General features: G+C 38.0%; 1 protein-coding gene across 3 annotated transcripts in view; it reads right to left on the reverse strand.

Annotated features, from left to right (window-relative positions):
* Positions 1-14,538: 14,538 nt before the first annotated feature.
* GABRG3 (gamma-aminobutyric acid type A receptor subunit gamma3) overlaps positions 14,539-25,732 on the reverse strand; it is a 310,237-nt gene continuing 299,043 nt past the window's right edge. For 2 of the 3 annotated variants that reach the window (XM_050334198.1, XM_050334199.1), the window contains exons 9-10: positions 25,118-25,147; positions 14,539-21,680 (exon numbers count right to left, since the gene is read on the reverse strand). In XM_050334198.1, the coding sequence (XP_050190155.1) occupies positions 21,402-21,680; positions 25,118-25,147 (309 nt within the window). In that variant the 3' untranslated portion in view covers positions 14,539-21,401. The remainder of the gene's footprint in view (positions 21,681-25,117; positions 25,148-25,732) is intronic. The other variant, XM_050334200.1, reaches the window with a different exon arrangement.

The following is a 25,732-nucleotide window of genomic DNA, read 5'->3' on the forward strand; positions in this document are numbered from 1 at the left end:
TTCTGGATTTTCCCCTTCTGATTCTCTCCCTGATCCTGTTGGTGGGTAGTGAGCGAGCAACTGCATGGTAATTGGTTGCTGGCTGGGGTTAAATCACAGCAATATGACAGACTGAAATATGAAAAAAATAATTTATATTTAATTTATGGTAAGAAACATGCCAAATAGTATATGTCTGACAAGCTCTCAGATTACATGGTTATGCTTTCTTCAGTAGCACTATTTACCACAAATTGCTAGAATTCTGCATCTCTAGATGTAGTGGCACTCAAAAACAAAGGCAAGTATTTCAGAAAATTGGATAGAAGAGAAGCTAAGAAAAAGGACTGAAAACAATGCAACATTTACATAATGTATGCCAGAAACTTTTCTTTTATTAAAAAACTGCTTTCCAGATAAATAACAGGCACTCAAGACAGTCATTATTTTCCTCTGCAATCATCCCTTCATGTAATCTATAGAAGTATTCTCACAGGAATAATTACAAAGTATTCTGATGACTACTATTAACAATCAACTGAATTGCATTTCAGAATAGTTCCTCTCAGATTGTGACCATTTAAAAAGTATTGTCAACATATGCCCAGAACTTTGGAGAGAAAATACACTGAGTCTGCAAGGAAGGCAGCAAAAATGAAAGACTAAGCCAGATAATGGACCACTTGGTGGATAAGAAATTGGCAGGATGGTGACATTTAAAGTTGCAGTCAACTGTTCAATGTCCAAGTGGAGACCAGTGATGAGTGGTATTCCTCAGGGGTAGGTAGTGGAACCAGCACTGTTTAACATTGTCAGTGACATGGACAGTGAGATTGAGCGCAACCTCAGCAAGTTTGGTGACAACAGCAACCTGTGTGATGTGGTCAACATGCTGGAAGGAAGGAATGTGATCCAGAGGGACCTGGACAAGCTTGAGAGAGGCCCTTTGAGAGATGGGCCCTTTGAACAAGCTAGTCTAGCGAAAAGTGCCCCTGCCCTTCACAGATAGGTTGAAATTAGATGATCTTTAAGGTTCCTCTAAGGTCTTTAAGGTTCTTTCCAACACAAACTAGTCTATGATTCTATGAGAATTAAAGACAGAGATGTAAAGACATGAATGAAAAAAAGGGTAAATAAAATTATAGAATTTGGGTTCATGGGAAAGAATTTAATTTTCCCAGCTTCATGAGAATAATCCTTACAAAATGTTCTTAGAAAGGAAAAATAGAGTGACCTCTTTCAAATGAATTATAAATTTTGAAAAAAATTATGTAGAAAAATAGTTTAAATTACCATGTTTAAGGTTAACAGCAAAGTTTACTTCAGGTAGCATTACGAAGCATATAATACTAGACAGTTTTACTAACCTCTGTCCTAGATTATGAAGATAGTTAACACAAGAAATTGTAAAATGAATGTTTGGGTCTTTCTTTATTTTTTTTTCCCCCTAAATGCTTTATTTCAGGAGTATTTTGATATCACGAGACTAGTAGCAATAGCAGTGTGGAACTGAAGGCAGTAATTCAAGAGAATAGAGATGTCTTACTTTGAACTGGTATTTTACAAACTCTTGGAAGAGATTTCAAAGAAAAGAAACACAGATACAGACACTGAGCGTAATAAGATGTTTAATACCAAAGATAGAGCACCTAGGCTGCTCAAATACCTTTTTATTGATAATGGATTTTTCAAGACAGGTTAATCCATTTCTACTTAAATAAAGCACTTTGTCTGTTGCTCATAGGAAACCCTTGGTGGCAACAAAAGAAAATCCAGGGTTAAGAGAGTAGACTAAAGCAGAATTTTCAGAAAAAAGGAAAAGAAGACTAAAATAGAGTATTCCTTAGGAATCAGACTTGAAATTGCCCCTTCTGCAGCTGTTAATGTTTGACCTCTATGCAGAACTGGGCAAAAGTCCATGATGAAAAAAAAAAGAGAGGTGTTGCTGATGTAGAAGAGGACCTAACCATAGCACAATGGATCATTTTATCACTTGGTCTGATTGACTGAGTTGGTGTGAAATCTAAGGGAAGAAAACACAGTGACAAGTATCTGGAGGGCAACAGAACTCATCTGTAGCCCTCCCCAGTGGAGTCCCTCCCATCTTCTGGTCATGTGCTCTGCTTACTCCACTTCTTCTTGCCCCTGGGGTCTCCTCCATGTGCTATGTCACACCCTACAAACTCTCAGCCAGCCCTCTGATTGGTTGCCAGCTGCCCCTCCCACTTTTCCCAAAAGGACATCAGAGAAAGAAGGCCATTCCCACTGCATACACAAGGACCAACATTTTGTTTGTCACAGTTTTTACAGTCCCCAGTGTTCACAGGCAGCCCTCTGACTGGCTAGCAGGACCAGCCATACATTTACCTGGAAGAGGAAGCCCTGCCTGCACAGACACAAGCTGCCAGTTCCACTAATATCACTCCCCACCTGTTTTCACACTGCTTTGAGATTAGTTTATTGATGGTTTTCGAACACATCATACCCACACGAGCTCAGAACAGCCTCTGATTAGCCACCCTTTTCCTTTGGAACAGGAATTAACCATAGGCATAAATATACATGTATATGTGTTAGAAATCTACATGAGACTGAGTGAGATGGGAGAACACCGAAAGGTGCCCTGACCTCTTCCTGTTCCTGCCTGGCCTTGCAGCAGGCAAAGAAAGCAGAATGGGCATAGGGAGTTTGAAGTTTGGAGTTTGAAGGATTATGAAAGCTTCTGTAAGGAAACATGACAAGGAGCGACGGAGGAGGACTGATGGTCAGGAGTTTAATTGCTTATGGAGGAGTAGTAGTAGTAGTTTTTTTCCCAGCAGCGATCCAGGAATGTATCCCAAACTCCTAGGGAGCAGAGAAAATGTGCTTCCCAGGACATTTCTGTGGACAGAGCCTCTGGCTGCTCTCTAGCACCCACAGTAGAGGAAAGGGGACATAAATGAGCCCTTCATTTCCTGGACCTGGCTTTGGGAGAACATTTGGAGGGATCACTGGAGGGCAGAGCAAGCAGGTTCCTCATGTGGTGGAACAGTGCTGGCAGGAGCAGTATTGTGGTGCCAAAAAGAGTACAGCAGCCTGCTCTTTCAGAGATCCGTTTAGGACCCCCAAGGCCTGCCTCAAACCTCTAGGAGAGAGGCAGGCATCTGGGCACTGGTAGCTCACATCCTGCAGATCCACCTTAGTGGATTCTCTCTGAAGTTCCTGAAACTCACGAGACTCACGTGGCCTGGGATAGCGTTCACCCTTTCCCTGACTTGCTGGGCTGATGCTGGATAGCACAACCTGCTTCTTCAAACTTTCCTCCCCACATAGCCCTCACCTCACTTGTCACTGATAAGTTAAAAAGATTAATCTCCATTATTTATGTAGTGCAACTTAGTTATCTACAAAACTGCGTCTCCAATTGACCTGGTCATGTGGGATATTTTTGCAATCATCTCACCTTGATGCTCTAAAACATATTTAAATCTTTTAGCCAGTCTTCTTGTTGTTTTTTTTTTTTTTTTCTCCAATGTTTATGCATTGCCTTGAATTGTCAGCAACAGAATTTCATACAGAAATGAAATCTGGGGATTTTCAGACCAAATGGTTGAGTGGTCTTCAGTGAATTGGAGTGGGTACTGGAAGAGAATACCCAGTCAGTGATCCTCTGTAACCAGCTTCCAAAAGTATAAAGGGGAAAATACCGAATTTTAAAATGGATCATGACTGACTTCAGAGATGGATGAGGATGACGTGGTTTTGGTTGTAATAAGTCTGATCATGATCAAGAAAGTGTCTCCCTGACCTGGCTTATTCCAGTAAAGACTGTCCTCTGACGCATGTAACACTGCTATGGCTTCTTTACCATTGCTACCCAAAGATTTCATTAGCCTTTTGACCACATTTCAGTAGGTAAGTAGACAAATTTCATCCCTTAGCCATCAACCAGAAACCTTGCAAAGTCCTATAGGCAATGATAGATAAAATAAGAAAGGTGAAATGTGTAAACAGAAGATAGTATTAAACAGTTTTGATACACTAAGGCTGACATTTCTCAGAACTACTTAGAATGTTACTCAAATTTACATCACAATAAAGGTTCAAAATTTGGCTTGTCTAAGAAGCTGGAATTACATTTTTTATAGGTGTTTCTTTGGTATTAATTTCCATTGTATCCAAGCACTTTAGAGGAAGAACTGCACGTGCTGTGAGATTGTTTGAAGTGTGTCTCAAGATACTTACAGTGCATAGGACATTTTTGTTTAAATGAATGACAGAGCAAAACCCATGAAGCTCAAGTCTGAAAATCATTTACATCTAAATAGATGTCTAACAATTCCCCCATATAAATTACTTTTGTTTGCAAATAAACTTTCTTATGTTCACAGATCGTTTAGGCCTAAAGAAACAGTGCTAGATTTAACTCCTTTTTATTGCAGTCTGTGGTTAACATGATGAATGAAATGTGTGATGGTATGGAACTTCTTTAGCATCCAGAAGCAGGTTTCATCTGTGTTACTAAGAAGAACCTTGATACCATATTTTCTCAGTTTTATTGTACTGTTTCTTGCAGTGCTTCTGAGTTAAGGAAATGGCATTATTTTCATTTTGTGTATGATGAGTTTAAAACAGTTTGCTAAATACACAGGTTGGCAACCTCACGGCCCCAATTCCACAAGTAATTGAATAATAGAGAGGTCTAAAAGCCCACTTCTGGAAGTACTATTCACCAAGTGACTTGGGTGACAAGGCCCTTTTATGGTAATTAGCAAAGGCTTTTGCATCTGAGCTGGTCTCCACAGCACGTGGGCCAGCCTACAAGAAGCTTGTACCTTCAGCTTTGCTCTTCAGGGACAAAGGCCACCCTGTGAAACTGGAATACTGCAACTGAAACCCTTTTCTGTGCCCAAATCACTAGCTTCTCTTGATGGTCTTAGTCAAGTGCTCTAAAAAATTTTTTTCTGAGGTATAGGAGATGCCACAGAATAACATGGCTCATTGCAGCTTTTACATCAGTGGACACAGGCATCCCCTATGTCCTGCAGTAATGTGGGCTCCCTGGGCACTGAATCTAGCTCTAATTGCCTTGTTTCCATTTATATGAGGTGACAGAAGAAGGCAGGGCATTTCATTACAATGTGAATTGCTCATACATGGGTAGCTAATGTCATCTGAGACTCCCTGGGTTATTTAGGGTTTTCTTGGGTCTGACAGATATAACACAGGTTCTGTTGTGCCTGTCTTGAGGCAGCTGAGGCAAGGTCAATAATATTGGTATAGGGTGCTTGCATGTGAGCAAAGGATGTGTATGCTATACCCATGCAAAAGAGTAGAACCTTTAAAAGAAGCTTTTTCTTAATTATTTTCATTAATTAGGAAGGGAATTAGATGTCTAGATAATATTTAGCCACCTGAAACTGAGAGCAATGCCACTCTGGGTATGAGAGGTTTTATTGCAGAGTGAGGTTAACAGTAACAATTTTTGTAAAAATGTCAGATAGCTCCTTCTGCAAGGAGCTGTTCTGGGAATACTGAAGCACATAGATGTTTTGTAAGTCAATCTCAGTACATAGCACTATGAAAAAACAAAGTGTTTAAAATTAACAAAAACCTCTTGAAACTTACTGGTGAGCAATATATGTAATGCAACTATATCATTAGCTGTGATGTGCTTTTAGATGTAATATGAATCTTTGTTACATACATTGTCCTTTCCCTTTTTATATGTTAAAACAACAGGATTATAAAGCATGACTAAATCTGTAATGAAGTATGCAGCACTAAAAAACCACTTAAACACTTATTAATATGCAAAATACTTCAATAATTTAAATGTTCTGTGGAATTAATGACAGGGTTAGAATAATTTTTCTGGTCTTAATGTAACATTTAAAAACCTCATAGTCTCAGAACAAGGAAGGAAGGAAAAGCACCTTTCAGTTTAGCACTTTAGCTCAACAATGGGTCCAATACTTTACAGCATAATGAAATTACACTATTGACTAAAAATCTGAAATTATCAAAGAGAATGGAGAGGCACTCTCAACCCTGTTGCAGCCCTTGACTTGCAGGAACATTCTCACTTTAATGTACATGTGTTGGTTTGAAAAATATTCCCAAGTGTGGAAGTATTTCCAATTTTTGTAGGTTTTATGTGAGGATTAACTACTGTGTCTTCGAGTATATTCTTTTCAAGTGAATTTTGATATTACTAAAGTGTTGGATTTGTATTTACCATTAACAGGGCTGAGGAACAATAGTGTAAAATGCTCCATACAGCTCTAACCATGTGGTTCGTTTCATTTAAGAACCTAAGCAGAAGGGTAGGAGTTTTGGGTATCTCTGTTGTCTCAGACAAGCAGCACATCACTCATGCTGCTACCTACCTGTCAGCTCACAGAAACAAGTATTTACTCACCTTTGCCTATCAGGTTAATTGCATGTAGCAAGTGGACAAATAGTAATGAAGGGAAGGAGAAGGGAATGGAAGGGAAGAGGAGGGGAGGGTATGGGAGGGGAAGAGAAAAGACGGGAGGGGAGGGGAGGAGAGGGGAAGGGAGAAGGGGAATTCTCTCTCTCGGAAAATGCATGAAAACTATTTTTATTAATCCTCAAGGAGCACTACTTAAACAAGGGATGTTGCTATTTTCCAAAGAAAGGGATGTAGCTCCTATTCTTCTTACTCCAGAGGACTGTCAAACTAAGTGGCATGGTCTTCTCACATTATGAAAAGGAGACAAACAAAAGTAGAAAACAGCTCTACAGCAGCTGGATGGAGGAACAATTACACTGGAGTTGGAGAACAGGCATGGCAGGTTCATCCTTTTGACAAGTAAGCTTTAATAGGATTAATGAAAACAGCAAGTTGACTCTGGTGAGTCACACTGAACCAATATTTAAGCAGTAACATTCATTGTGTGTCTCATACAATTTCTGCAGCAATTATGTCCAGACAGAAGTGCAGCCATACTCCCTGTTATGCCGATAACAATGGACACATCCCCATTTGTGAACGGAGGCCAATCTCTGTCAAAAGACTGTTGGATGTTCTGTGAGAGAAGTAGGAAAAGCCATTCCAGCTAGGATTCACATTCATATGGCTCTGCCATCTTGGAGTTATTCTTCATATTGTGCCAAATAGAGGATAAAGTGCAAGTCAGAAAGGAGGGATAGCTTACCTCTTGGTATAGACCGTATGGATGTGAGAATACATGTTTTGTGGCTATGCATGCTGATCATTTTGCCTCCATACTTCTCGGCAAGTGCTTTTCTTATGTGACAGTATATTCACAACACACAGACATACCCTGTTATCCATTGAGAATGTCTTCCTGGAAAGTGTGATGGATAGTTATTAAATGGGAGGGGAGACTGTATGCAGGGATTTGAGAAGTGCCCACTGTTTAATGCCACAGGGACAGTATATCATCATTTTGTGGCAGTAAGATCTTCACCTTAATTTTGGTAAAAAAGCAAGGTCTCGATGGCATGAGTGAAGAACAGACAAGAGAGATGCTTCTGCATATTCATACACAAGGTTCTCAGCATATTTCTGCTAGTGTTTTTGTAATAGGCAAACAATATTTTAGTGAGATATTTAAAAGACTGCATCATAGCCTACTTTGTCTATATTCTTAGCAGTTATTTTAACACAAATAACTATGGCAGGAACACTTCAGTATGACTAATTAGCTCACCGTAGCCTTGATAGAAATAAAAATATCTATGACAACATTTAGCAGAGCACAATATGAAATGACTGATGATGGAACTTCAAAATGACAGTAAGAAAATGACAGAAACTGTGAAGCTGTTCCTCTGAGGTATCATATGTACTTAGATGTGCTATATAATATGCAGCACTTCACTCTACTGGAGTGTTCCTCAAGCACAAGACTGTGCATTTTCTTCAGAATATGGGTATTTCCTGTTCCACATCATCTCGTTTTCCTACATGTTTTCATCCTTAGTCTGTGTAGAAAAGGTTTGAGATAATTTAGAACATAACTGGAAAATAAGTTGGGACACTTCATTCCTGTATTACAGGGAACGGACCAGGAGTTTTCGAGACCACTGTGCCATATACTTCTTTATATAGGTACCTTTGGGTATGAAACTGCTGCATGTTGTGGTGAAATCTAGAAATATTTGAGCTGATTATTTTCAGATGGCTTGAACTGGAGAAAGAGCTCTTTAGTGCAGAGCTCTTTGCACAGTGAGTGATCTCATATACCACTCAGTGCCAGCAGAGCAGAAACTCTCCTTGTACTTGTGCTAATGCAAGAAGCCTGCACCATGATACTGCAGGTGTGGTCAATATAATGTAGCAGATATTGTATATTTTCCCTTAGTCCTAGAAAGAGCAGGAAAATCCCCACATCTAGCTCTGCTTCTTGTAGCTGCACTATTGCTTACATATCTTTCTTATGCTATTTTTGTTCTGTGTTCCTCGGTGACATTTAAGAGATAGCATAGGTGGGATTAATCTTCCTAATTGTAAATGTTTATGACTGGATTAGACTCCATTTAGACTCTCTTTATAAATGGTGAAAAATAAATTAAGTATCTTTGAGTATAGTTTATATGTTTTCAATTTCAGATGTCTACTTTAAAATAAGACGATTTGCATTTCAGAACTGTCTGTGCCCCTCCATCAGCTGTAAAGAGAATTTAGATTAGTAACTCCAGTGAAAGAATCAATAATATTTATACCTATAATTGGACAGATGAACCTTGTTTTGTGCTGTGATTTTTTTTTTCCTTTAAGATTTGATTTGACTGGGATCTTGCAATGTAGAAATAGTGATTTTTTTTTTTTTTTTTTTTTTTTCTGGATAGCTAACTGCAGCACATTGCTTGGAAGGGTCCTTTCTTTTCCTGTTCTTACAGATCTCCTCTCACACATGGAAAGAGTTATGGTGTTTCAATTTTTGATGGGGGAGGGCTGAAGTGAAAATGATATCTGTGGGACTATAGACTAGGGAACAAAGCATGTGAATACATAGATTAGCTCCCAGAATCATCAATGTCTTAGATACTCCACACTTGTAAACCTGCAGGCCCTGCTTTCTGCCTGTGGTGCATTGCTGTCTTTACCTGGCACATGGCAGGTGTGGGAGAAATTCACACCCAACTGTCTACACAGATCTGCAGCAAGCAGCAATCTCCTGTCCTGCATGCTGACATGGAAGGGCTGACAGCACTTCACAGATCACCCAAGTGCCTACTGCCTACAGATTGAGCTTTTCCTGGCTTTTGCTTTTCTGGAATGCTCTGTGTGACTGAGCTGCATTTCAGTATCTTACATAGACACAGCGTAGATGAACCCATGCTGTGAATTGAACTCCCCTTAGGACATATACTGCTCCAGCCTATTTGTGCAGAAGCCACCCTTCACTGCCTCACCTGACACAGTGCCATGTGATGAGATCCTGCTGCCAAAAGCCTTCCTCCCTGATATTTCCAATACCTCTGGAGTGAACTATGTAAACCAACCCCTTCCTAGAATCAGCTGCATAGCAGATGGCACTGTGATCTAATTTGCACAAAGCTAAGTGTGTCTGTTTTGGTAGGTTTATCCACAGATCTGTGTAGCCAATACTTGTACTGGAACTGTCTTCATACGGTCATCAGTTTCCATCTGCCTTTGTTTCACACCTGTACAACTAGTGAGTTCAACGCCTCTATTAAGCAAATGTATCTACACACACAACACATATACAGTGGCAACCTTTGAGCTGAAGATACATGCTAGAAATGTGCTCACTAAGTCAACACCTCAACCTCCTGATAAGTTTTTGTGTTCATCTATCTATACAGTCTCCCACTTGTGAATTGCTGGTGTTGTACATGGCCAGAAGAGAAGATACTTACAAGAACTTTGTAGAGAACCCATTCTTCCATCCTTTTGGATATAAATGCATGCTGCACATTAGCTGCAAAACACGGGCAGTTAAAGGTTATTTTATTTTTATTTGTATATGTAATATAAAAAGAGGTTGGAAAAAAAAGTAATCTGTTGTCCACTAGTTGCTGAAATGACTTTGGAAGATCTAGTACATCCTACATTAGCATAAGGGCTAGAAACGGGATTAATTTTTTGTGAGACATGCTGTTTGTTTGTTTATTTTATACACCAAAGCATCTTCACACATTATAGACATGGTGAACCACACCTCTGTAACATTTAACCTGTTACTCATTCATGTATTTCAATGTTCAAGATTAATACTTTTGCCTATTTCAGTCTGGATTTGTGTAGATGTAGCCTGTATGTTGCCAATAAAAGCAGCTAGGGTTTTTCCTTTGTACAACACAATATGGAAATAGTATAATTTTCAAATTTGCAAGGGGAAAATAAGATCGGGATGGTATCAGATGCTTCTTTTAAGAAGCTGCATAATAATCATTACTCTTTCATTTGACAAAACTGGGGCAGCAACATATATTAAAATGCATTGACATAAATGACATGTTCAAACTGGGACTTTGACTTTGCACAGTCATAAAAAAATCCATTTCTCTAGATGGCTTTGAGAGGTCTCACCAGGAAAGCACAATGGGATTCCTGACATGGCTTATGTGCTATATAAAAAGACAAATTGTTCAAAGAATGAACAGTAGCAGCAATGCCAAAGTAGATTATATGCTGGTTTTAGTTATGTCATTGTTCACTATGTATTGTCCTGGTTCTGGCAAAGACACTATGTTATTCAATACACCTTACTCCATTGCCAGGGGTGGGAAAAAAAGAATGCTTGCTTATGAGAAGAGCATTCCTTTCTGGTCATGAGAAAGTGTGGTGGACCTAGGGAAGCCCTCCACCATTGTTTTTCATTGTACCAGGCTTGGTGAGCATTTGGCCTGTAAGTCACTCTCTCTTTGCACACTTTGTTGTTAATATCGTTGCTGTTTCTATTAGTTTCTTATCTTATTGCTGTTTCCAATAAACTGTTCTTATCTAAACCCATGATCTTTGCCTTTTGTGTTCCAGCTGGAGGGGGAGGGGAAGCGAGTGCCAGAGTGACTTCAGTGGGAGCACTAGATTGGGAAATACCATTCCTAAACCATGACAGGATCTAGTTGAATATTTATGGAAGAGGTAACTGGTGAAAAAACTATTTTCTAGAATCAGAGATATGTTGATTAGAACGTGGAGGGTTTCTTGAAGTCATCTAGTTCAGCTTCATGCTTGAAGGGGACTACTATCAACATGAGGCCAGGCTCAATCCATCTAGGTCTTGAAAACCTCTCTGGAGGAAGCTCTCCCAGACAGCCCCTTTCTTGTAGTACTGCGGTGTGGAAAAGCTGTTCCACATCTCCAACCTCAGCCCCCTAACCTGCCCCCTGCTATGTTACAGCAATGCTGAGAGGAGATTAAGAGTGTGGCTTCAATGTCTTTGTTACTGTTTCAAGTAGTTGTAGTTTGCACTTAGAACATCCCTTAAGCTCAACTCCAAATGAGTTCTGTTTCCTCATCTTCTCAAGGTACATCTGCTCTGGACCCCGATCATCTTAGAAGCTGTCTAACAGGTTCCCTCTGGATTCTCAGCAACACCCTTGACCTTATGGGCAGGGTGGACGTGCCAAACCCAGTGTATTTATCACTGCCCTACACTCACCAATGCTGAGCACGGGGCAGTAATAAATTCCTTTGATCTGCAGAGCACAGCCAGAGCACAGGCCATCATAGAGTTGCATGAGCTGTGATAAGAACACATTGTTACCTTGCATTCAACCAGGCAATTGCCGCACTCCTCACTGGCTTCTCATGCTGCTCTGTGGGCTGGTTACCAGCCTGTATTAAAGCATGGGGTTTGTCTGCTCTCTTACTGAACTCCTTGAGGTTTCTCTCTGTTTAGTCCTCAGCATAAGTGCCAGAAGTGGACCGTGGGGTGGTTTATAGTTCACTGAATTTGCAGATACTGAATTGTCAATTGCCCTGTCAATGTGTACTAATGACAGCATACATGTAGTATGAATCGTGTGAGTGATTCTGAGATAGATTCTCTGTATAATCAGTTAAGAAGCATTAGAGCTCTCATTTACACTTCAGCTAGCATGGACAGTAGAAAGGAGGGTCGATAGGAATTTGCATTTAACTTTTATTGTTGTCATTGATTTGAGTGGACAGTTCTATCAAAAAATAATGGTCAAAGCATTTGACCTGATATTTACCAACTTTTCTCTGGTAGAAGATGCATCAGTATCTTTAAAACAACAATATTTTGTAGTAAAAAATAGTGGAAACAAAATTCCTTGGGCTTTGGGAGGGGAAAGATTTTGACTGGATATGAATTTTATCCATTCAGTTTCTATTGGGTTCTGTAGTGCCTTGACCTACAGTTAAAATGTATTAAAATCCAATATTTTCTGATAAAATCTAATCATTCATTAATGTATTTATGGTTGCTTTCACTGAGGATGCCTTATGGATGAACTGTCACTGCCTCCACTCCTGTGTGTTTTAAGGTCTTCTCCTTCATGTATTTTAGGTGACTATCACACTAAGCTCTAAAGGACTCAATGTTGCTTTCCCTCCTGGTCATTATACACGCAGGACCATGGTACCAGGGCTGGCACAGCCTTCAATGCCCTCACTGCTGTGACTATACCTAACAGCAATGTTCTAACCTGACTTAAGCAGTACTATTCAGGTATAGAGGGAAAAAAAATGGGTGTTAGAGGTAAAAAAATCCCACACAGGATAGTAAGAATTTCTTTTTCTTGATTTGCCTTGTTTTTGTCATCTGGTGGACCTTTGACTCCTGCCTGGCAACAGCAAGGCAGCAGCAGACTAGCTACACCTTATCAAAGGGTATCTTTTCAGCTCTGTTATGATTGGTGACACTGTTACTAAGACTTGGTCTATAAATATGTTCCATCTTCTGACAATCTAGAATCTAAAGCCACTATATAGGATGTAAAAATGTATGTCTATGATATGCATTGGTTGCCCAAAACTAGAGGATGGGCTAATGAAATTCCTATTCACCCAGATTTTACTTACATGAAAAATTCTTTTTTTAAGGCCAGTTCTGTTGCATTCTACAGGAAGATAAATTACAAAAAAAAAAAAAAAAAAAAAAGACAATATGGAAGTTAATAAATAAAAAGAAATCCTGGCACCCATTGCTGCATGTGAAACTTTACTATATATCAAGTATTTTGCATTGCTAACACTGGTGCTTTCCATGTATAAACCAACGTTAAAAGTGTGAGGTTTTTTTATGGCTATTTAGTGTCAGTGGTCTTCTAATATCAGTCAGTAGGAAGATGTCTATTCCATTTATTCCTTATTTTCTGGATAGCTTCCTGATGTTCAGCTTCGCTCATTTTCCATTTCACAAACTGAGTTTACTTGAACTGAAACTGTCAAGCAGTAATTCAGTTCTTAACTAGATTTGTGGTGGTGAGACAGAGGGTAACATAGAAAGGCAGAACTTATTGGCACGATTCATCATCATACTTTATTGCACAGTCGAGCCTACTGGGCAGGAAATGTTATTAAATTGGAAGATGTATCAGAGCCTTCTGAGTTTGGCAGGATGAGCACCTTAAACCTCTGAAAGGGCCAACATGCTCAAGTGAATGATTGCAAGAATATAGCTGGTGTTCCAGCTATAAGGGAGAAGAGCTGGCATTGTGTTCACACCGTGACAATGGCATGCATTAATGACTAATGTGTGGAAGGAAAACAGTCATGGCAACGATTATGCTTACCAGTTATCCTGGGGAGTGAGGCATAACCACATCTGCTTGGTTACTGCATTTCTAGCACTGTTATAACAAATGTCAGCTGCTGTTAGGGAAGTCCATAATCTATGTTTGTTTTTGAATAGACAAGTCAGTACTAATAACTGGGTTTTGTGAAATAAAATACCTTTTGGGAAAACATGCCTTACTGATAGGAACATACAGAAAATATAACAAGCTCAGATAGGAAAATCTGTGGGAACATGAGAAACCTGGGAAGTTTCGGCATTATCTGTGGCCCAGATGTCAGCTCCAGTGTTACTATGAACTGGAATCCTGAAATGAAGTAGGCATTTCACAGTCAGAGTGGGTTGAGACTGACAGTTCTGTGTTCATGAATGTACAGAGGCAGGAATTATATTGCATTCAAAGAGCATAAATCAAGAAGACGGTCTTGTAAAAATGCAGACTACAGTTTTACCAGGAAATATCATTGTGTACTGAAAAAGTTGGGATTGGGAAAGTTTCGAAACCAAATTTGATTACAAATTTTAAATTGAAGAGTCTTTACATTCAAGCAGATTATGCAAAAGACACAGCTTATTTCTGGATTTCTCTTTGAATTCTGTAGGTTATTCTTCCCATTTTTTGTTAGCCCCATGGATAAACTGTGGTCTCAAATCTTTTAGTTTAGTGAGCTCATGCCCACTGTTGAAAATATTTTTGAGGACTCATGAAATTCCTTTCAAGAATACCCTATCAGAAAGGTAACACACTGTGCCTTTTCTCTTAAGCAAATCTTCAGATATCTATTTCTATTTTGTTAAGCCCTCAACTTCTATAAGAAAATACAACCACCAACATATGCACACAATACTTGCATTTTCTGATAATGTGTATTTATTTGTATCCAGAAATACAAATGTTGGGATCAAAATACGAATATAAATAGTATTCTAGAAGCACATCCCTACTCCTTAACACAAAGTAAACTGGAATGGATGTGACCAAGAAGGAAAAGTCATCTGTGAACTTGAGGAAATGAAGCACGTGGGTGTTTGACTTTTCTGGTTAGGTCAGTCTGGGAGATGGCTATCTAACTTAGAATGACATACTGGTGCTAGTGCTACCTGTATTATTCAAGGCACATTGGGCACATAATTGTACTTTCATTTCACTATGACATCACAAGCTGCACTGCTAGCAACAAAATCACACATCCCTAAGAAAAACTTAGGAAGGAAAGATAATTAGAAATCTATAATTTTGTCTGTGTTCCATAAGAAAATTCAATTTGGCACATAGTTGGCAGTATTTATGTGATTCCTAAAATTTCACTCACTTTAAAAAAAAAAAAATCCATGTTTTGTCATGGTGGGAAAAAATGTTTTGAGAGCAGCATACTGAAAGTTTAGAACAGAGTCTGATGACAGCCTGTGACAGCCAGAAATTGGTCTCAGATTTTCTCCAGGCTAGTGTTCCAGCTTGTGACAGTCACAGTTGGTCCACGATTTAAGGTTGGTATTGCATGTGAGCATGGATGACAATAAAGTCACAGGATTCCTTAATCATTGCAAAAGAGAATATGGGGGACTGATGCTGTAATCTCTCTGCACAAGGTTTCTGACTGTTGTTCAGATGAACACTTTTATGGAAGCTTATTCTGAAATTTTTTCCTTTGGAGCACCCTGTCTAGCAGAGGCATACATCCCTGGGTTGCCTGTGTAATACTGTCAGATGGAATTATTTCATCAGTTTTCCATGAGTTCAGTAGTCACTCCATATTAAGTATCCTAGGTGGTCTGTAAGCATGGGATGGATTCAGTAACATGATTTATTCCATACTCATTTGTCAGTAGTTTTTTTAAGCATATGCCATCCATATTATTCACTTAATCCATTTTATATTAATGTGCAATTTAGAATTTTTAACATTTACCTGGTTTAGTCCTCACTTTAAGTATGTAAATCACAAATCTCACTTTAAGTGCTTTAGTTACAGATCTAGTCTCCTCTAGTTTTGAAGACAGTCAATGGATAATCAACCCCTCCAGAATATGATCCAATGCTCTTTCTATTTTCTTGTAAGAGTATTTGAACTTAAACCCCCTGTTCTGGTAAATGGTCTTCATTAATGTGCAAGGCTTTGACTCAGACCTAGTGGTCTTTTCTTCAAAACTTGTAATCATAACACAGTCTCAACAAGCCATCATTGCAACAAGCCATCATCAGCTTCACTGTGAATATTTCATTCTTTGTATTTTAGCGTATATTGAGTACAGCTTCATCTCTCCCAAGCACTGTCACAGGCTGCAAGAAGATAAAGAGACACTAGGAGAATATTAAGTGCTGTATTAAACACTAAGGGGAGCACCTGGGTTCCCCTGTAAAAAGCTCCACGGGCTGGCTTAGGGCTCCAAGTAAAGTTACACGAGTGCTTTTGTGATACCAAAGAGGCTGCTGTGTGTTCTCTAATGCCATTCATTACCTAGATTGCTGAATACCTGGCAAGAAACTGACTGTATCAGTGCCTTATTTGCCTGGTTTAGTCCTTGAGAAAGCCTACTCCTAGACATATGAATAAACATAACCACATCTTCTGCTTATCCTTCCTAAATAACAAATGATTAGAAGATCAAAATGCATGTTTTGATAGAAAGTAGAGAGGTCCAACTCTGATGCACTGAACTTCATAATGAATTTTCCTAGACTATATGTAAAAGATATAGTATAAGAATAATGAAACCATACTTTTTTTCAGTATGTAAGTGTAAATTGAGCTAATTTTGTGCTTGACATTTGTATAGGTGGAGGGAGGAAAGATCTTAAATTAACTCAGAAAAAGAAAAACCATCTAAAGGAAAAAGAATCTCACCTTTCAGCTGTAGAACTGCATTCCCAATGAATAGTCTGCTTTTTTTCCTATTTTAAATAGTTTTCTGGAAATTTATCTGGATGAGGTAAACATCAACCTTGAGTTTAATCTCTCTATCTCTTGGTGAAATGAAGTTGCTGAGTGAAGAAGGAAGGATTCTTCTAAATTGCTGAAATCCTACTGCAGTCTTCTTAATGTTTAGGAAATAAGAAACCTACAGACTACTTAGAAAAATAAAGAAAAAGCAGGCAAATGCTCAGTCTGTAGGCTGAAGATGTTTAGAATATTGGCCACACACTGTGGTGCTCAAGAAGCAAGGTCACTGCCCCTCTTTCTAACTCTCAGATGAGGAATTGTATATCCTTTAATATTAAGAAATGATAAAGGCACTGATGTAAGAGGCACAAAGATTTCACTGTGAGAAAGAAGATATCTTGAAAAAAAATAATCTGATTTTGTAGGCAACTAAGATTATGGGATATAGCTTGTCTTTTCTTAGTGCATTATATCAAAACTGGGAAAGAGCAGTCAATGGAAAGAGTACAGTCTGTTATGGACAGCCTTTACAACTTTCAATGGGTGCTTTGTTTTACAGCTTAGAAGGTAACACCAACCCTCCAGACTGTGAGGCTAATGAAATCTGTCTGTCTTAAAATACTGAGTCTATCTCCCCACAAAGTCAGCAGCTCTAGAGCTTCCTTGCACCTGATTGCTCGGTGCATGGGCAGGAGGGTAATTTTTCTAGATGTATGGTAAAATCTGGTGTTAAAAGGAGGCAAACAAACTTCCTTTCATGAAATGACCAAGTAAGGAGAGTTGTGATAAATTCATGCAGCAACATGAAATGCTAGACAACGAGACACATTAAGGCTGCAGAAGTGTTTGAGATAGCTATCTCAGTTATTTGGCAGGATGCCTTCAGTTCCAAAAATATCATTTTCTCTCAACTGAAGGCTCCTGTGTTCCAACTGATGAACGTGCAAACCTCCAGGCGGATGATTTGGAATTAGCTGTGGATTGAATTGAATAAAAGGACTGCGACAGATAAGAACTGCACAGCAATAAAAAATAATTTATTTCTCTTCTTTTAGCTTCACTACTCATCACAGTCTCCGTGAAGACAGTTCTGGGCTTTGTAATTTTTATCATTTTTATTGGTATGCACAATATACCAATATACAGTTAAGAGTTGATTAAGCAGAACATTAGCATCTGAAAGAGAAGAAAGGTTATCAAAGTGCCTACAGTGTTTTAAACTGCATCCATACTTTTTGATTAGAAAGTTGCATTAAAATTTTGTGGTGTGTGGTGCACTTCAGTTCCACATTACTGCTGGACATGGAGACAGCATAAACTGGCTTCAAGTTTTTATATCCTTATTCTTAGAAGAATAAGAGATAGAGCTTTCAGTATGAGGGCCAGAAGAACTAAGAAGATTGAATTAAGACCAGTATTTTTATACATTCTTACTTGCCTTGAAAATGCTGCCCTCAATGCAGGAAAATACTGTCCAACAACTTTTAATTGAAGGAGGAGCATAAGAGGATTGACTTTAGATCCTCCTGGAAAAAAAAATCCTCACAATCTTTTCTGTAAATTCAACAAGGAAGGAATGTAATGTGAAGATACTAGGGTTTGTGATTTTACATATATATCCAAATGCATTCATTTCACTGCTCATTTGTTTTTTTGCCTTCCTCCATTTCCTTTCTTGGAAGAATAAAATGAAGAAGTAAGTAACAAAAAAAAAAAAGTAGTTGAGTAAATACAAGTCTTGAATATAAAATTATCCACTAAGAAAATGTTCTAAAATGCAGTTATTGCACTTCATATTGGACAGTGCAGAGAAATGGTGGTGTTTTATTTTTTCAATTTGTGAAAGAAGCAAAAGAATATCTGAAGGTTAATGAGGACATTCTTACTACTACAGAATGATATAGCATATAGATATATGCAGACCACATCTAGGTCTCCAGAATACTTGTATTTTGAAAGATTCAGAGCCTAGAAAGACCATCTCCCCTGACCTGTAAGGTTTACCAATGGCTGCCAAAGCACAGAGCAGTAAGGCAGTGAGAGTTAACCAAGTAACTAGGAACAAGCAGAGGAATGGATTCAGGAACCTGCCAGCCTGCAGCCACTTAGCTTGCATATAAATCAATTTTTTGCACATAACCCCAAAGTAGAATAAATGACACAGTAGAATATATCTTCTGCTTTCAGTACAAGAGCAGAAGCCAGAAGTTTCTGCGATTCTTTCTTGGTTAGGACAGTGAAAAAAAAAAGTGGAACTGTATGGTTCCAATTTCTGTTTATGAAAATATGAAATCAAAGGCAATATGACTGGACTTAGCAGAATCAGTCTTCCAAAGACAGATCTGATGGGACTACATGCTTTCAGCAGCACTCATGGGCAGCCATGAGCAGGAGTGTGAGAAAACCTTATGCTCGTCATCTAAAATGGGACCGTTCCACTTACACACTTCCTCTCGGGGCATTCACTCAAATATGCAATTGTTAAATAAACCTCACTTTACTGTTCAAGATCTAATGGTGGAAGGCACCTTATTGTGTGTAATTTTTCTCAATGCTAACACCAAAACCAATTGATTGTGCAGAGGGTTTACAGGATCAGCCCCCTAAAGGAAAACTGGTTTTATTTTTTTATTTAGGCTTGGAATATTTCTAATATTCTTTCAAAATACGGCTGAAGGTGACTATTAGAGCTGATTAATTCATAATTAGAGATCAGTATATTCAACTTCAATCCCCTTCTTGCACTGCATAAAATATTACTTTCATTCTTAAATAAAATCCATACTTACAAGTGCAGGACACAGAGGTTTACAGAGCAATAGATTTTACAGAATAATTTGCTAATGACAATTAGCAAAATCTTCACCATACGTTTTGAAACCAGGAGGTTATTGTTGGCTTAGCAGACATCTGAATGGGCAGATTTTGTTAAAAATAAGGTTTAGATCCTGCCTCCAAATATTTCTTCTCTGTGCTTCTAACATGAATTTTGTCAGTCCTTACAGAAGCGATTCCCCTCCCTAACCTAAACCTACCTATATCTCTGATATTTCAGAAAAGTGAAAACCAGAAGATTTTGAGTAACTACAATTAACTTTTGCATTAGACTTTTTTCAATTAAAAACTCACTGGAAGAACAGAGCAACAGAAATGACTGACAGCGATGTTTCAAAGAACATGACAGCATTTCTGTTCCCTTAGAAGTATCACTGCATTAGCTTTTACTTGTTTGCAGGGTTTTGCTTAAGAGGGAAAAAAAGGAACTCCTCTTCAATCACATCCACCATTCATTTTTTTATCAAATACTATGTGGAAGAGACACACATTTTTTGAGAATATAAAAAGAAAATATCTCCAGAAGAGAAAATAAATAGAATTATGGTCTTAGGCATGTTTCAACCTCAATCTTTTGTAACTATGTGTCATCCAAAAGTAGTGAAAAGCTATTTCTGTTTAATTCTGAATCTGCTTTGTTTGCTTAATAACAATCACATAGACATTCTGTAAAAGATGTCATCTAGATTAACACTGTAAAACTAGTTTTTGAAAGAATGGGTAACAAGAATTTAATGGTCAAAAGCTTGAAAAATACAAAATTGCTTTTTACAGTAAAATATTGTTGAAAATTTAGGAGAAGAATGAAAGTAACTTCCTTCTATGCATGGTAACTATTCCTTGTTTAATTCAAGTGTCACAATTGAGTTCCTGTAATGCACTATTCAAGTAAAAAGTGTTCAGTCTTCATCTTAGACCCAGGGAACAACTGCCATGAGTAAATACTGCAGTGTTTAACTTTATTAAATGAACAAAAAAAATCATTTGGCACACACTTTTCAATTTTGTGAAACAACTTTGAGAGAAAAAATAAAAATGCATGGCTGCACTTTTTAGTAAATTGAAATCCAAAGAAAGTCACATGTTCCTGGTGCTAGTATATAGTGGTTTTTACTCATGGGCTATCAATTGTGACCTGCTACAATGACACAAACAAGCAGGAATCTTGTCCTGCTTCAAGTAGAGTACTTTAGGAATCAGTGACAATCCTGTGTTTAACCAGTCATAAAAAAGACAGTTAAAAGCTTGAAAAACTGTAGAAGTTATGCCTACAGCTGCCTCAGAGATAGGCAAGTCTTATTTATATCAAAATAATAGCTTTCTTATCACTCTGCCTTTTCACCTGTAGGTTAAAATCAATATGTGTAGGTAAGTGGCTAATTCCACAAATCCCAGACCTTTGCAGAAAGTAGTGTTCATGGTTTGATCCCACCAGAGACATTTCTCTGCTGTCTTCTACTCTGTATCAAGGAGATCACTAATGAAATATTTCCCAAAACCTATGGGATAAAGCTCAAGTAAATTTAAATAAAAATGAGTTGTTTTGTTGGCTTTGGCTTATTTGCCAGTGCCAGTGTACACTGCTCTGAGCCTCAGAGATATGACAGCAATTTGAAGAAAGTATGGGAATGAAAAATAAAAATTACATATTTATTCTTTGCCTGAATTGTGAATAGCTTCTATGCCAAGGGAGAATAGTAGAGATTCTAATATACATTAATTGTTCATAACCATCACTTACACTACAAATTCAGCTGAATTTTGTAAGAATTTTTTCCTTAAAATGAATAGCAGTTTGGAGAGAATTCTTCCATGTTTTTCTTTTTCAGGAAATCACATATTAAAATTCTTCATCAGGCTCTGTGATGGTGATGAAGAAGGTGAAGGTTAATGTCTTTATAATTTGAGATGAAACTGACCGTGTCCTTCACTTTGTCTGCACTTTCACCATCCATCCACAGTGAGAAAACACAGCAGTCTTCACCGCTACAGGCAACATTTAAAGATAGAGGTATCCAACCCAGTAGACCAGGTTAAACAACAGGAAGGATGTAGGAAAAAAGACCCTGGAGTAAGAGTCCAGTTCTAAGATGTCTATGTGAATTCGTCCTCTCCTCCATGAGCCTGATTTGCACTCTTCATAACAACAGAAAAAGCTCTGACAGTCTTTCCCATCCAGACATTCATAGACACAGGCATCTTCAAATTCTTGCCAATACATGGCATTGTTCAATGTGATGACTGTAGTTGGTGGTCTCATATCAAGTACAGAATAATTCTGAGGAGAGAAAAAAACCCCACAACAGTTTGATAAGCTTTCATGGATGATGAAGATCAAAGTTAATAATCACAGGAAAAATCAAAGGAGCTGAGAATAAGTGGTCAATATTTAAGAGTTCTAGATTTAAGAAGCATCTTTCTTTCCCTCAAAAGATGCCTTTTCCGATTAAATTCTGTAAAGATACTGTGGAGTGGCAAGTTAAATAATTCTAGGTATATTTTCTACTTGGATAACTTAAGCATATATTTCCCAGTAATAATTTTTTTTCCCACTGAAGAGTTCACTTACCTGTCAGAATATTATTTGTAAGTTGTTTTAAATATTTTCAGCCACTACATTTAAGAGTGGATTCTGAAAAATAAGGAAATATCCCCCTTCTCCATTTAATTATAGAATGACCTTCACTTAGCATAGATGCATTCACTGCCTCTTAACTTTATCATGATTTATAAAACCAGAAATTGTCAGCAACAAATAGTGATCATTTCAGTATTTCAGATCATTTCAGGATTTCAAAATGCCATTCCTAGGCATGTCCCCTTAGTGCTTATCACACTAATCATGCTCAGAAATAAGACACTTTGATAATCATGCATCCTCACAGTACCATTCATGCCTACAGACCTCTCCTTCTTCTATGTACTCCCTATTTACACTTTGTCAGCTTTCTGTCATATAATTTTCTTTGTCATGAAAGATGCTTTCTCACAATAGTCTCCCCTCTCATTAAGCCACCCATTCCACCCTCACAAATGTCACCTCCTCCACTGACATCACTAGAAAAGGTCCCATCAGCTTCGCTGCCTGTTTGCACTGCCCTGACAAAGCAGACACCAGCCCTGTCAGCAGAGTTTTCTCTACCTAAGGTGCCCTTCCTTTCCCTGTGACTGTGCTGAGCTTTGCCTTTGCCTGCAGGAGCAGGCTGGCTATGCACTAACAAGCTAGTCACGACTGATTGCACTCAGGAGGATGCTCTGGGTCCTTGCCTTCACACTTTCTATTCAAAGTACTCAGCATTTCCTGTCAAAGGTGTTAGTGTGTATCTGAAAACCTTCATGCTGGATGTGGAAAACATTAGTGATATGACTGATGTGCCTCAGTGGAAATTTTTATTTTTCTATTGACTTCATTTTCTTTCTACAAATCTTTTGGTTTGTCATGTTGTAATATTACCCATCTCACTAAAAATGCTGGTCCCTGAGCTAAGAACTTGACGTGGCACCCCTCTGCTTATGTGTTGGCATCATCAACATAGACAACTGCCTCTGAACAACTGCCCTATGGAATCCAGTCAATTACTTCTGGACACAATCCATTTCATCATAAGTAAATGGCTAAAATCTCTCAGGTGCGTTTTGCTGTGGACTCCAAGCAGATTGCAGTTTAGGAGCAGAGTATTGCAAATCTGTTTGTTGTGAATGACTATATCTCTCAGATTACATGACAGAAATTACACCCTTATGGTCCTCTCTATCATTTGTAAAGTTCTGGGTGGCTGATTTCAGAGTCTTACAATGTGTTGCCAGGTGAAAAAGGTCTAAGCTTATTGCACAAGCAATCTTTTTTTGACTGTAGCACTTTGAGGAGAAAAAAAACTATGACTAGAGTATACATGGAATTCTGCTATACCGCTGGGTCATATATTATAAATTTATTGCGAGTCTTATGAAAATTTCCTACTCAGGGACTGAAATTTTCCATGCCTGGCTAAAATATTTATGTTAAAAAGAAGAAAAGCTAAGTTAAATTTTGGTAAATTAGGATAAATAAGTACTCTGAGTCTGCAAAGGAAACTTTCTCATTTCTCAATAGCCTGGGAATTTTTGTTGTTGTTTTTTATATCAACTATCTGCTCATGACAGATGATAAAATAAATGCCCTGATAATACAGAGAGACTAATCTGGTTGTTTTTATCTCTGTCAGCTAGGAGGTGTCTTGAGGTGACAAGATACCAGGAGAAGGTGGACAGTCCCCGCTGTCTTCTGCATATTCAGCTGATCTGGGTTGGTAGGAAAATAGTGCACATGGAGTGGGCATCAGTCCAGTCCCACCCCGGTGGTCTACCGTGGACAAGGCAGTTCAGATGGAGTGTTAAACATGCTTAATACCATTATTTCAGACAAGATATAAATGTGTTCCAGAAGGAAAAAAAAGGGGGTGGGATTACCTGAACATGGATTTACTAAGATTAGTAAATTTCACCTTTTAGGTGTCACCATTACAAGGCTGTAAAAGACAAAATGCTTCTTTCAGCAATTTAAGCTATAATTTGAACACAGAAGTTGTATAAAAAAGAGGCCCTACTCAGTATCTGTCTTATGGTGAAAAAAAGAAAAGAGTAAGAAATTTGAAAATGCTGGAGATACTTTCCAAGAAAATCAGACTGACTAGTTAAACCATAGGTTGTTAAACCCTAATGTAATTTTAACCGTGTATCTTTTCCTCATCATTTTTAACTGGAAAAAGTAAAGTGTCACTACCCATTCGAAGTGGCCTTTCAACTTCATCTTTCAGAAAACTCTGTCAAGGGAGTGACATCAGCAGAGAGCATATAAATGCGATGCTTGCTGTAAAACATTCATTTTTAATGAGTAGACTTTCAAAGCTATACAAGGTCTTCAAATACACCAGAACACTCAAGTTAAAAAAAAAAAAAAGATGTATAACATTATTTGTAAAAGATAGGCTAGTAACGTGGAGCTAGCAGTTGTAAATGATAAACTTCAGCCTATCCCAACCAAGAAATGCAAAAAACCACTGGTTTAGTTCTGACTCTGTTCTTATCTGATAACTTAACATTCAACCAGCTAAATAACTTTACCTTCTGTGTGTTTCTACATGCTTTATATTTGTATGTCTTATAGCATACATTTCAGTTTCAGATTTCATACAACTTACAGACACTTATTTTGTGCTCTGTTTCAAGTTTATTGCTGCTGTACAGATTCCATTTCTAGATATAGTACAGCTAACTGTGTTTAACTTGTGTGCCTAAATTATTTGAAAATCCAGCTGCAAGCTTGCTAAAGATTTTGCAGATACGCATAAATGAACTATTTTAGATGACACTTAGTTAAAACTCCATATAAGTTTATGGCATAACTTGTGCTTATTACTTTTTTATAAAATGTAATGAGAAACTGCAGTGTTACATAAAGCGGACACACAAAATTCCTGATGTAAAAATAGCACACAATGTTCTATACTTGACCCCTCTCCCTCCCAAATCATTTGGTAAATTCTGATAGAAAGAGGCAGCTATGTTCCTCTGCCACAGCTGAAAACAAACTGACCTTTTACCAAAACAATATTTATAGTGAAGTCACGGTAAAGCATAACATAGCAATACAGCTTTCTCGGGAATTAGTGCAAGTAAACGTCAACCACACATTCATGACCTCAGTGCTCTCACTGAATAATGTAGTCTACTTACCATCACATGACCAAAACTTACATCAGGTAGCTTAAATGAAGATAACAAAAGAATTATTCAGGAGAAAACATACTTATTGATTGCTTCATAGGCATCTAAGTTCAATAGCATTACTTGAATCAATGCATTTGTTCATAAAAGACCTAATGCTTTGTGTTCTGTATATTCAGCATAATAATCTGTACACTTGAAAACTTGAAACCTCAGCAGAATGTGCACCTAGTTCCCATACAGTTAAAATCTTTTCTCAGATCATTACATTTATTTATCTGTCAAACAATAGCTAAGTGAGCATTTGTTCTGGTATTAATTTAAATCTCATCAATTCTACATGCTTTCCCTTATCTTCATTCATGTCTGGAAATGCATCCTACTAACAGATACTCATGAGTTTCTAATTCAGTCTTTCTAAAGGATGGCAACTTTAGTCTGATCATTAGCAAGTTCATTTTGACTGTCTCACACTCTTCCTTTGGTAACACTCTTTTGCCTCTTACGTGCAACATATTTTTACAAAAAGCTATTATAGGTTTAATGGAGTTTTCATTGACTAAGTCTGTGGCTTTCTAGGCTTTTTCTGATCCTGTATTTCTTTCAGCTTTTCCTTCATTAGTT

This window comes from Myiozetetes cayanensis, unplaced genomic scaffold (assembly GCF_022539395.1).
Source record: "Myiozetetes cayanensis isolate MyiCay16 unplaced genomic scaffold, myiCay2020 scf5-8, whole genome shotgun sequence".
Taxonomy (NCBI): domain Eukaryota; kingdom Metazoa; phylum Chordata; class Aves; order Passeriformes; family Tyrannidae; genus Myiozetetes; species Myiozetetes cayanensis.